Raw genomic sequence first — 12617 nt, 5'->3', positions numbered from 1 at the left:
CTGATCACGAAAGAAAGTAGCCAGGAGCACATAACAAAATGGATATTATTATGTATATAAATGCATCTAAAGACATTGCCAGCTCTTATTTCTTTTGTCTCTTCCTTGTACATTGTGAAGTCTCAAGCTGTCAAAGCTGAAAGCAAAGAGCGTGACACCAACAAGGGTATTAGCAAAATGAGGCGCAGGCCTCAATATAGTGCAGGCATCTTCAACATTCAAAGCTAAGGAACAAGTAAGATTAATGGATTTTGTAGTGTATGCTGGCATAGCATACACATGTGACAGCTGAATAAGGAGGCGCGGAGCTGGACAGCTCCGTGCAGGAACAGTATTCGGCGGGAAAGCCGGATTTAAAGGGATTGGCTGCCCAGCTGGCGGGAAACCTGAGTTTAAACCTATTGGCCAGGCATTCACCTGGTCAGATATAAAATAAGGCAGGTAACCTTTGTTCCTCAGTTCTGGACCACGTTTCCTCCTAATAAAGTCGTTGCACACCTGAAGTCTGAGTCTCTCTGATTCCCAAACCGACACCACAGATTTGTCCAGGGGGAGACTGCAATAGGTGACAACAGAGCAAAAAGCCAGGAAGGCTATATTGTAGCCTTAAATGACAATTTGATGCAGCCATGTGGCCTCACTTTGATTACCCTGCATCCATCAAATAGGTGCAGTTGGAAAATATTTAAATACATGTTAGTGAGAAGGCATGGCTCAGAGGGGATCCTACATGCCTTAGCCAATCATAATTCTAGTGGGGGGGGGGGGAAAGGCAGTCAACAGCTGATAGGAAAAATCTTGGAAAGCCAGCCCAGGACAAACTGCACTCTGGGCAACCAAAGCTATCTTTAGTTGGGCCAAAGAGTTTGTAGCGACTGTTCTCTTTTTCTCTCTCTCTCCCTCCCTCCTTCCCATATTATTAATTATACTAACAGTGTTCCTTACATTGTCACTTGAAAATTAAACTATGACCTGCTGATTCTTATCTTAAACAATTTGGATAGTGGGAAGCAGTGTAATCTTCTATTTTTCCTTATCCTAGCTCATTGCTGAAAGAACAATGAACAGGTGTTGTAACTCTGGCAATGAAGACATGGCGTTTGCAGAAATGGATTCCATTGCCCATCCTTCCAACCCCAACCAGGGCTTAAACTGCAACACTGCATCCATTCTTGCCCCTTTGAATCCCTCTGCAGATGCTGCTACATGCCAACAAATGTTTAAGCTGACTCAAGGATGGGTAAGTGAGCCCTTCAATGCAACACTGTGGAAAGACGCTGAGTGAGGACTCTGCTCCCTGGGGGCTAGCTCAGCCACAAAAGGTAAGACCTCTTGACCTGCGCATACTTCTTCTTTATATAAATGGAAGGACTTATTCCCATGCAAAGGTAAAGGTTTCCCCTGTCCAATCATATCTGACTCTAGGGGACGTTGCTCATCTCCGTTTCTTAGCCAAGGAGCCAGTGTTGTCTGAAGACACTTCTGTGGTTATGTGGCCAGAGTGACTATACACCGAGGCGCATGGAATGCCGTTACCTTTCCAGCATGTTTTTGAACTGCTTGGTGGGCAGGATATTCCAGTGTATTTAACTGTGCTTATATAATCCAAGCTTGTGCAATCTAGTTTAAAGCTCAACATTTCTTTCCAGACAAAAATCAGGGTTGTAGTTTCATAGAGTTTTTTAGGATGAGAGCTATGATAGTCTACGGTGGCTAAAAATCAGGAATCTGGTAGTGCCTTTTCTCACCATCACATTTTATTGAAAGACGTAAGCCTTGGTGAACTTCACAAGAGCACAGAACATCAACAGGTGAGATGTTTGACAAACGGTTATCCAGATATTTCTGGTGCTGCCCCATTCCCCCTTTTTCTTTCTCACTTGCTTTCTGGGGTTTGGGCTGTTGCAATTCTCTTCCACTCTCCCCTTTGGGCACAGCTTTTGCTAAAAGTATTGGGTGTTCCTTAGACAAAGCCAGCCAGCCAGCCTCTTTCTCCAGATTAGGAAGAAGTGGGGTGAAGGTCCTGGAAGGGAAAGAAATTCCGTTTTGCTCCGGGGAAACAGGGAGGGGAAGAAAATGAAGCCAGCAGTAGCAGTAACTCTGGGCCTGCAGCTTTCTGCAGAACTAAATTCTTCAGGAAAGGACCAGAAGGGGGAAAGACCAGAGAAGGCAGCTTGGAAACTCAAAACAGAAGACGAAGAAAGGGGAATTAGTGTAGGAACAAAAGAAGCAGCCCCTGAGTAGAGGGGGGAGGGAGAAAAACCAGAACAAAGACCCAGCTTTTTGGGGGGGGGAGGAAGGCTCATGAGCTTAGAAAACTGGAAATTATTTTTCGAACCAATTGTGGCTGCTGAGGTTAGTAGAGGCATTATTCTTCACCACCCCCAGTGAAAACAAACAGGTTCAAAGCAAATGAGACTAAGCACAATGATTTGGTCCAGATGCTAGGCAGAACAAAAATAATCCAATATAATAGCTAGTTAAAGAGGTTGCTGTGAAAGGACCAAGCCATGAAACTGGATGCAAAGTACATGAAAAAGTTAAGACTACGTATATGAAAACACTTTTGCATTCTTAATGAAAAGGATAGAAGATTAGGAAGGCAGATATGGGCTCCTGCAGCAAGTGGATTATAGTGTTTTCCTTCAACCTGTCACTGACAGACGAATATGCTGGCATACATTGTGACGTGCTGCATTTGGGCTGATGCTACATCCAAAGTACTTCTGAATAATTTTCATTTTTGCACAGCCATCACAGATTTTCTGGTAATAAAAGGGATGTGGTTTGCCACTACCTTCTTCTATGATATTTCCCCCCCAGATTTTTAGTCTAGGTTACCACATACTATTTCCTGGTCCTATTATACATTTTGACTGTTTAATTTTTTTATATATAATTAAAACTTTTAAATAAGATAAAAGCTAACACAAGCTAGTATAAAGCAAAGAAGAAAAAAGAAAAAGAAATCAAAGCAAAAGCAAAAAGTGAAAGAAAAGCAAAAAGTAAAGAAAAAGAGAAAAGAGAAAAAAGATATAAAGAAATGGCTTCACAGCAGATATAAGTATTAATATATTTTAACATCTCTCTGGCTAAGGTTGCTCTTTTTCATATAATCTATCTGGTCTAATCATTACAACAACCTTGTTTAACTTCAAAATCAAGCAAAGTCAGTTGAGTTCTTCCACCTGCACCCTCCTGCTACAAAGAATACAAGACAGGATTTTCCCCATATTATTTGTGACTCACTCACGACCACCACTTTGTTAGCTAGGCTGGAAAACATGAGACCATGAATTCTGGTTCCACCTTAGCCATGAAAGATGGCTTGGGTGACTTCAGGCCAGTCGCTTTATCTCTCAGGCCAACTCAACTCACAGGGTTGCTGTTGTTGTGAAAAAATAGGAAAAAGAAGGGAGTATTAGATACATTTGCTGCCTTGGGTTATTTATGAAAGATAAAGGTGGGATAAAAATAAATAAAATGTATGAGTGATCTGTATTCCTTTACATCTCCTAAACATTGTCTCAGGAGGTTTCCCCAGCTGAGTGTGTTTTGTACTGAGGTAACTTTCTCATGCTTACTGTCATCATGCTTCATCAAATCAACATATTATTTTGTCCAATTAATCAAATAGCTTATTAAAACAGCAGGACCTTCTCTGCTGTTGCTCCTGCCCTCTGGAACATCTTGCCCCCTGATGTGAGGTTGCTCCAACCCTCCTACCTTTTCATAAGGGCCTAAAGACATGGCTTTGCCAGTCAGCTTGGGGTCCCAGTGGGGGAACAGTGCAATGGAGGTCGTTGGTTGATTGAGTAATAATAGATCCCAATGTAAGAAGACAGCAACCCCCCCTCCCAGAGAAAGAAATATTTTGGAGAATATTAAAAAGGCAGAATATTATATTTCCCCATAGGATCTTAAAGGCAGAAAATCAGGCCCAGTTTTTCTTAATAGAGGCCAGCTCTGTAGAAATGCAGATTTGATAATCCCATTCAGAAAGACTGAGGCCCCATTCATGAACAAATGCTACCTGCACAAACCCATTCAAGACAGGATCTTTCAAAATCCCTCGGAGCACGATTTGATAGCTAACAACATTTGAGTGATAGGATGAGAACCAGCAACCCCTCACCCCAAAATCCAGCATAGGACATAGCCATCAGCCACAACCTCAGGGAAGGAGGACTTGACCTTTACGACATAATAGGATTAATCCACCATTATCAGAATACCAGAAGGGCACACTGAACCTCAGGTCAAAGTTCATTTCACAGGAACAGCAACAACTCCAAACACAAAAGCCCAAGAAGGTATAAAAACCCACCACTCTCAGATCCATGTGGTTAGCCACCCCAGAAACATGCTGCTATCACTGAAGTTTCTGGCAACTCAATAAACAAGAACCTTCTTTCCTAAAGCAGTCTCCATTTTGTTTATTCCTAGCTTGGACTGGACCTCAATGAAGAATTTTCTTTTAATACCACCTCTTCCACTACTCTGCTGCCATCCTCCCCCATGTGTCCTTGGTTTTAATGTTTGTTTTTAACTTCTTATGTTTTAGCTTGGTGTAACTGTCAATTGCCCAAAGTTACCCTATTGTAAGATGGGCAGCAGTAAATTTTATGTATAAATAAAATAAATAAAAAATAAAATGTTTTTTGGGGGGTTTGATGTAGCTATTGTTATGGTGGTCTTCAAATTAGTTTTAATCTAACTATGGATGTTTATATTTTTGTATTACATTGTTTATATTGCTCCCAATATATGCTGGTGGGATAGAAATAGGATTAAATAGAAAGAGAGAGAAAAAATAGAAAGGGGCATGCTGATTTTCTTTGCTCAAAATGATAGTTAGTGAAATAAGATAGCTTTGGGTGCCATCTGGTGACGATATCTATGCATTGCAGATGAAATTATTGTAAAAAAGAGAGATCTATTTTCCCTTTTAGCACATGAACCAATATTATAGTTCAGAATTAGCACCTAGGCAGCTGGAATAATATTTTGAGGAACTGTGGTTTCAGTGAACATTCAGTGAACAATCTACCAACAAAGTGATTAATAGTAAAGGAAATTTTCTGTGTGGAAAAAAAAGCATCATTGCCATTTATACATTGGCTACTAGAAATTCATGAATTAATTCCAAAGCCGAGTTTTATACAATTGCTATGTGGTACAGTATTAGAGAAGAAAGAGTTGGGTTCAAATGCCATGATACTTTCTGAGTGAAACTGGACCAGTGACTATTCTAGCTGAATTTGTAGATGTCATTCTGCAATCTTAGAAACAAGGGTAGGATTAGAGTGTAATTACTGTAAATGATTTGGGGTTTCAGTTCTGAGTCACCAGAGATGCTATTAGATTGAAGGAAGGCAGATCTGGCATTTTGCATGATTCTTTCTGCAACTCTCAATGCCTCTAAAACAGATTTTGCAGGAGCACAGGAAACTATATATAATGAAGGAAACTTGGAAAAAAGACATCTTTACTTTTTTCATGGTGAATGAACAGAATATATGAAAATAGAATCCAGGATCAAACATTCCCAACTTGACACTCCTTTGCATATGTTGGGAAGTTGTGGTCTGGGTAAGATGTTGTATTAAGGAGGGCTGATGTATACATTTGTGACTGTCCCAAATATGCTTTTTCAAGAGGCAACTGGACTTCCTTGTTTTTCTTTGAAGACGTTTTGCTTCTCATCCAAGAAGCTTCTTCAGAGCTGAAGAAGCTTCTTGGATGAGAAGTGAAACATCTTCAAAGAAAAACAAGAAAGTCCAGTTGTCTCTTGAAAAAGTACCTTTGGGACAACCATGACCCTGCTGACTGAGAATCTCTAGGGATACATTTGTGATATTTTTCATAAGTTGAGCACTGTGGCTTGAGGTAGATAAGGAAGATGGTAATAGAGAATGTAGTTAATTTCAATGAATTCAGGTCTCCAGGATCAGTTGGATTACACCTCAATGTATCCAAAGAGCCTTGGTGGAGCAGTGGGCTAATGCCTCCTTAAGTAACACCAGCTGCCTGCAATTAGTGCAGGTTCGAGTCCCACGAGGCTCAAGGTTGACTCAGCCTTCCATCCTTCCGAGGTAGGTAAAACGAGGACCCAGATTGTTGGGGGCAATTAAGCTGACTTTGTAATAATGCCGCTTGGTGTGTGTGTGTGTGAAAGCCCTAATAAGCAGGCATATACATAGAATGAAGGCTATTGCTAAGCACATTGATTTGTGCTTAGATTGTAAGCCGCCCTGAGTCTTCGGAGAAGGGCGGGATATAAATGGGATTTTAAAAAAAAGAACTAGTAGAAGTGAACATAGGCTCACTCTTAATAATTTTTATGCACACTTGAAGAGACATGCTACAAATAACAGGGGCCAGATTATGCCAGATTAATTTCTTGGAAAAGAGTTAAACTCATTTGGAATTTTGAGGAAGCATTGGAGACATAGTACCGTGTTTCCCCCAAAACAAGACCCCGTCTTACTTTCTTTTGGGCTCTGAAGTAAGCACTAGGTTTTACTTTCAGGAAGGGCTTACTTTTTGCCAGTACCGATACCAGTAGGCCGCAAGCGCATGGGGGTAGGCAGGACCTGTAGATGCGGTGGAGAAGCAATGTGGCGGCAAGAGCGTGGTGGTGGACCAGGTACAGTACCGGTGCGGCCGTGGTGGGGGGTAGCAGAAAGGGCACTGAGCCTGGAGTGGGGCGAGTCAGCCCAGATCTGGAGTGTCGTCCTGCTGCCGCCCTGCCAGGGCCCTTTGCCAGCGGTCCCCAATGGAACTGCACTGGCCATGCCTCTGCCTTTGGGCTGCTTAAGTGCCAGCCTGCATGCCTACTTGGTGCTGCAGGGGCCAGGCTAAGGGCTGAACCTGGCACTCTTTGGGCCCTGACGGGCACTGCTGCTCTCATGCTGGCTGGGCAGTTTTGGCCTCTACCAGCTACTCCTGGTGGATTGCCTTCCACCTGGCTGGCTTGCTTTCTGCCGCCACCATGAGGTAAGGAGGTGAGGCAGGTGGCAGGGGGGTGGAGTTGCTTCATTCCACCTGCCAGACACCTGCCGAAGCCACGCAGAATAAGGTTGGCTTGCCCACACCCGCCCAGATACCTTCGCCTCCCCCAAGCATTTTTTTAGTAACCTGCTTTTCATCTGCATTACGTTTCTCCGTTCGCTTCTCAGCCTTCACCACGTGTTTGTGGGACAAAAAAAAAGGTCAATCAGACTTTCTAACTTCTCGCACTCTGGATCTGGGCCAACTCGCCCTGTGCCAGGCAGGAGCAGCCCAGCAGGGCAGCCCAGAGCAGCGCAGCCAGGAGGGCAAATAGCCCTGCGAGGCAGAAGAGCATAGGCAGCCACTTGGCTGCCACACGGCACCCGACACAGCCGAGAAATGTCCCAGCAGCAGTAGGGCCAGCAGGCAGAGTGGACAGAGGCCGGGGCTCATTGAGGGTTTGGTTCATTGCAGCTGTAGGCAAGCAGACAGTGGGATGGAGAGGGCGGGGGCAGCAGTGGCTGGTTCCATTGGCAGCCGCTGGCGAAGGCCCTGGCAGGACGGCAGTGGAGGGGTGCTCTGGCTGTCGCACGGAAGATCTGGGTCGACTCGCCCTGCCCCACGCTAGGGCTTACTTTCTGGTAGGACTTATATTAGGCCCACCCCCCCAAAAATCAGCTGGAGCTTACTTTTGGAGTAGGGTTTACTTTCAGGGAAACACGGTATACTGCGATATCAAGAAACCATTGTCAGAATGTCTCATTCTAGTCCTCTTAATTAAATGGTAAAATAGGGACTAGATGAGACCACTGCTAGATGGATTCATCGCTGGTGAATGACCACATGAAAGGCTGCTTGTTAATGTTTCCACTTCAGCTTGAGGGAAAGAATTGACTAGACTACTACAGCTTCTGGCCATATGCCATTGACGTGGATGAAGAGTTGAAGGGCCACTTATTAGTCTTGCAGATGATATAAAACTGGGAGGAGCAGCTAATATTTTGGATATAGTCTTGAGCACCAAGCTGACATAGATAAGGTAGAATGTAATAGAGTGAAACATAATATTGTACATCTGAATAAGAAAAGTGTAAATCATATATAATATGCATCTTGGCAGTAGTATCTATGAAAAGGATCTAGATCTCCTCATGGGCCATCAGTAAACATGAACTAGATGTGTCATACAGCTGTTAAACAAGCGCTATCTTAGAGTGCATTAACTGGGAATAGAGACCAGACTGTGGAAATTACAGTAATTGTTCCACTCTTCTCTGCCCTAGATGGAGCTCATATTGATTATTGAATCCATTTTGGGGCACCATAGTTCAAAATGGGCAGTGAAAAATTGGAGTAAATTCAGGACAGACTTATCATAATGATGAAAGTTCTGGCAATCAAGATCTATTAAGAATGATTCAATAGCAATAGCAAATAATAATAATAATAATAATAATAATAATAATAATAATAATAATAATAATAATAATAATAATAATAATAATAATAATTTTATTTGTATACCGCCCTTCTCCCGAAGGACTCAGGGCGGTGAACAGGGCAATACATGTTAAAAAATAAGAATACAAAAATTAAAAGAGATTAAACAAGATGCCCAAAAACTATAACAATAAGTTAAAATACATTAAACAGCAATAAAACCCAAACCCATCACCCATCAGGCCAGGCCGGCTTGTTCGAACAAGTAGGTCTTTAGATCGCACCGGAAGGAGCGAAGGTCGGGCGCCATCCGGAGCTCAACCGGAAGATGGTTCCATAAATCCGGCATGCCCACAGAGAACGCCCTCCCCCTGGGGGCCACCAATCAACATTCTTTGACCGGTGGCACCCTGAGGAGGCCCTCTCTGTGGGAGCGCACTGGGCGGAGGGAAGTTGATGCCAGCCGCAGGTGCTTCCTAAGGTATTCCGGACCCATGCCATGTAGGGCTTTGTAGGTCATTACTAGCACCTTGAATCTCACCCGGAAGACAACTGGGAACCAATGCAGCTCGCGGAGCAGGGGTGTAACATGGGAGTATCGGGAAACTCCCAACACAACTCTTGCGGCTGCATTCTGCACTAGTTGGAGCCTCCGAGTGGTCCTCAAGGGCAGTCCCATGTAGAGAGCGTTGCAGTAGTCTAAACGAGAGGTCACGAGCGCATGAGTGACCGTGCGCAAGGCATCCCGGTCTAGATAGGGCCGCAACTGGCGCACCAGGTGAACCTGGGCAAAGGGCCCCCTAGTCACAGTTACTATATGGTCTTCTAAAGAAAGCTGTGAATCTAGGAGGACTCCCAAGTTGCGAGCCCTATCTACAGGAGGTAATAACTCACCCCCCATAGAAAGAGATGGAATATTTTGGATATCCCGAGATGCCGGTACGCACAGCCACTCAGTCTTGTCAGGGTTGAGTCGAAGCCTGTTCCTCCCCATCCAGACCCAAACCGCCTCCAGGCAACGGGACATCACGTCGAGGGCATCACTGGGGTGGTTTGGGGTCGAAATGAAAAGCTGGGTATCATCTGATGATACCCAACTGATGATACCCAACTCCAAAACCACGAATGATCTCACCCAGCGGTTTCATGTAGATGTTGAACAGGAGAGGAGGCTTACATACTGCCCCATAGTGCTTTACAGCATTCTCTGGGTGGTTTACAATGTAAACATTACAGTAGTTGTATATTGTCTCCAATAATCTGGGTCCTCATTTTACCGATCTCAGAAGGATGGAAAGCTGAGTCAAACTTGAGCCTCATCAGGATTTAATTCCAGGCTGTGAGCAGAGTTTGCCTACCATATTTCATTTTAATCACTGTGCCAAGGCAATGTTCTGAGAATGTCTAAACCTACAGAAAAGATGTCTAAGAGGAAATAGGTTAGCAGTCTTGAATTATGTGAACAGTAGTCATATAGAAGTAGATCTATTCATTATTGCATCTGGGGGCTGCCAAGGATAAGCAATGCTGGTTTAGCCAAAGCCTTTTGCAGGAAGCACAAGAGAGTTTGGCGTTGATCTAAGCTCCAGCCAGCCAGCCAGCCTTGGCTCCTTCTAGATATTTTATTTTTATTTATTTTTATTTTATTTATTAGTTAAGATTGAGTATTTATCATTATATATTATTTAGTTTGAATTGTATATAGGTTTTGTAAAAAAAATTCTTTTTAATATTGTAAACCACTCAGAGTTGCCCTGCAATAAGATGGGTGGCCAATAAAATTAATACAAAATAAATAAATTGCCTTGGAAGGTAGGATCAGAGCCAGTGGATTAAAACTATAAGGGACCATTTATCCAGGTTAGAATCAGGAGGAACTTCCTGATTGTGCTGTCAGCACATGGAACAAACTGCCACATTAAATGATGAGTTCTTGTTAATTAGGAGATCTTCAAATGGAGGCCGGATGATCAATGATGTTCTAGTACAGACATGTTGAACTCGTGACATCACGTGATGTCATGCAATGTATCTGGACGGTTTTGCCATTGCCGGCAATGAGATGGACGCGGCTTCCGTGTGATGCGTCTGGCCCGTGGGCTGGCAGTTTGACACCCCTGATCTAGTAGAATCTGCACTGAGCAAGGAGTTGAACTAGAATGATTTCAGGCCTCTTCCAACATAGAGTGGAATTCCCTTGTATATTTCAGAAGTCAGAAACTCAACTTTTGATACAAACATATGTTTTCTTTGAACATATACAATATGTGCTATCAGTGGCCATATAACCTAATAGATATCTGGACTGCATAAATTCAACAGTAACAGTGAGGGGATACAATAAAGACTTGGGTAATTTATTCAAGAATAATTTATCTTAGTCAAAGATATCCTGACCATTAGGGCAACAGTTTTCTTTTAAAAAAAATATCCAACATCCTAGGGCCTAGAAGTTATCCCAGAGAGGTAGCATTTCTTATTCACTTATGGCTTGTGCCTTTTTTCATGTTAGCCCTTTCCCCATTAGCAAAGAATTGATAAATGATCCAAAACTATATTAGCAGCTTCTCCGTGATGCCATATGATCCTTCATCAATGCATCATTATGTCTTGAGGATTGCATAGACCCAGTTGCATATCACAATATTGTGACTTTATTGTGAAGGCCCATTGACCAAATTCAATGTATGAAGATCAGAATTCTCTGAAACAGATGGTGACTACTGGAGATAGGGAATGTTTCAGTGCATTTGCAAATGTTATCCACTTTCCATTCAGGTCTTTTAAAGAACCCACATAAACTTTCAATAGTGAAGGGCAGTAATATTGTCTTCTTTATTTCCCAATGTGTGTGTTTCTGATGTCACTGGGAATCATCCGGCCAATGAATACCACACACCTTACATGCGCGGTATATCTCCCGCCTGACATTTTCACCAGCCAGCACATAGATAAATGGATCCGCGATGCTGTTGGCAGTGGAAAAGCACAGAAAGATCACAGAAGTAGTATATATATTTTTCTCAAATGTGCATACCTCATCTGGATAGCGAAAGAAGAAAATAGCTCTCACAAGGAGCACAAAATGGTAGGGAGCAAAGCACAGTACAAATACAGAAATGATAGCAATTGCCACGTTTCTCACTTTAGCTTTCTGGTCTGGATTGAGGCTGAAGCTGGTCTTAATACTTTGAAAAATTCTGTAGTTTGTGAAAAGAAGGAGACCCAAAGGAATGAGAAATCCCAAGAAGAACCGGCTGATATTGTAGTAGGCCAAATTTTTATCGAGAGGAGTTTCAAAGCAAGTTGCTATGTTTTCTTCCTGGATATTTTTGCTGAAAAACACAGGGCAATAGATAGCAGCAATGATGCCAAAGAAAGCGACTGTGACCATAGTAGCAGTCCTTTGGGACCTGAAGCATTTCCCTCTGCTTTCCAGTGCACGTACCACAGCCTTGTAGTGATCGATAGAAATGCAGCACAGGAGAAGAATGCTGATGTAAATGTTGCAGAAAAAGATATATCCAGTCACCAGGCATGACGGTGTCCCCATTTTCCAATGGTGGCCATTTTTCACATAGAGGATCCAGAGGGGAAGGGTGCTCAGGTACATAATGTTGCACAGGGACAGGCCAAACAAGTAAATGGCTGTGATATTTTTTCTCCAAATTTGTACGAGCGTCACAAAAACAGTTAGGCAGTTGGCTGGTAGGCCTATGGCAAAAATGAAGCTGTATACTACAATCAGAAACTCACGGCTTTCTTCGAATGGCAGGTCTGTGGAATTGCATCTCCTGCTGATACCCATGCTTCCTTCATTTGGAGCCCCTCTTAATCTAAAAGCAAAATAGGTTTGGTTAGGCAATCTACTTTCAAGTTCATTTCTAAAAGCCACTATTTCTGTACAAGCACAGGTGTTTGTGATGGCATGCAACAGCTTTTTAAATTTAGGCTGATTTGTCAACTATGACTTTAGTTATGTGAAAACAGCTTAGCTTCATTCATCCAGGAAATCTTTTGTATAGATCTCTGCAATGCATTGTGGATGTCACATGAAAGCCAAGTTGATGCAACTTATAGAAACCTGGGTACTGACTGGGATTGAGCATTATGACTATATTAAATTAAAATTGCATCATCTTCTCAGGCCTACAATTCACTTCTGGACTCAGTTCAAGGTGCTG

General features: G+C 42.8%; 1 protein-coding gene across 1 annotated transcript; it reads right to left on the bottom strand.

Moving 5' to 3' along the window:
- Positions 1-8497: 8497 nt before the first annotated feature.
- On the bottom strand, positions 8498-12263 carry GPR132 (G protein-coupled receptor 132). The gene has a single exon (XM_083375257.1). The coding sequence runs from the start codon at positions 12239-12241 to the stop codon at positions 11297-11299; it is 945 nt and encodes a 314-aa protein (XP_083231383.1). The 5' UTR covers positions 12242-12263; the 3' UTR covers positions 8498-11296.
- Positions 12264-12617: the final 354 nt, after the last annotated feature.

This window comes from Vipera ursinii (genome assembly GCF_947247035.1).
Source record: "Vipera ursinii genome assembly, chromosome: 1".
NCBI classification, from domain to species: domain Eukaryota; kingdom Metazoa; phylum Chordata; class Lepidosauria; order Squamata; family Viperidae; genus Vipera; species Vipera ursinii.
This window is presented reverse-complemented; position numbering and strand designations above follow the sequence as displayed.

Coding starts and splice junctions, on each gene's coding strand:
- GPR132 (XM_083375257.1), bottom strand. CDS start 12,241: ATGGGTATCAGCAGGAGATGCAATTCCACAGACCTGCCATTCGAAGAA.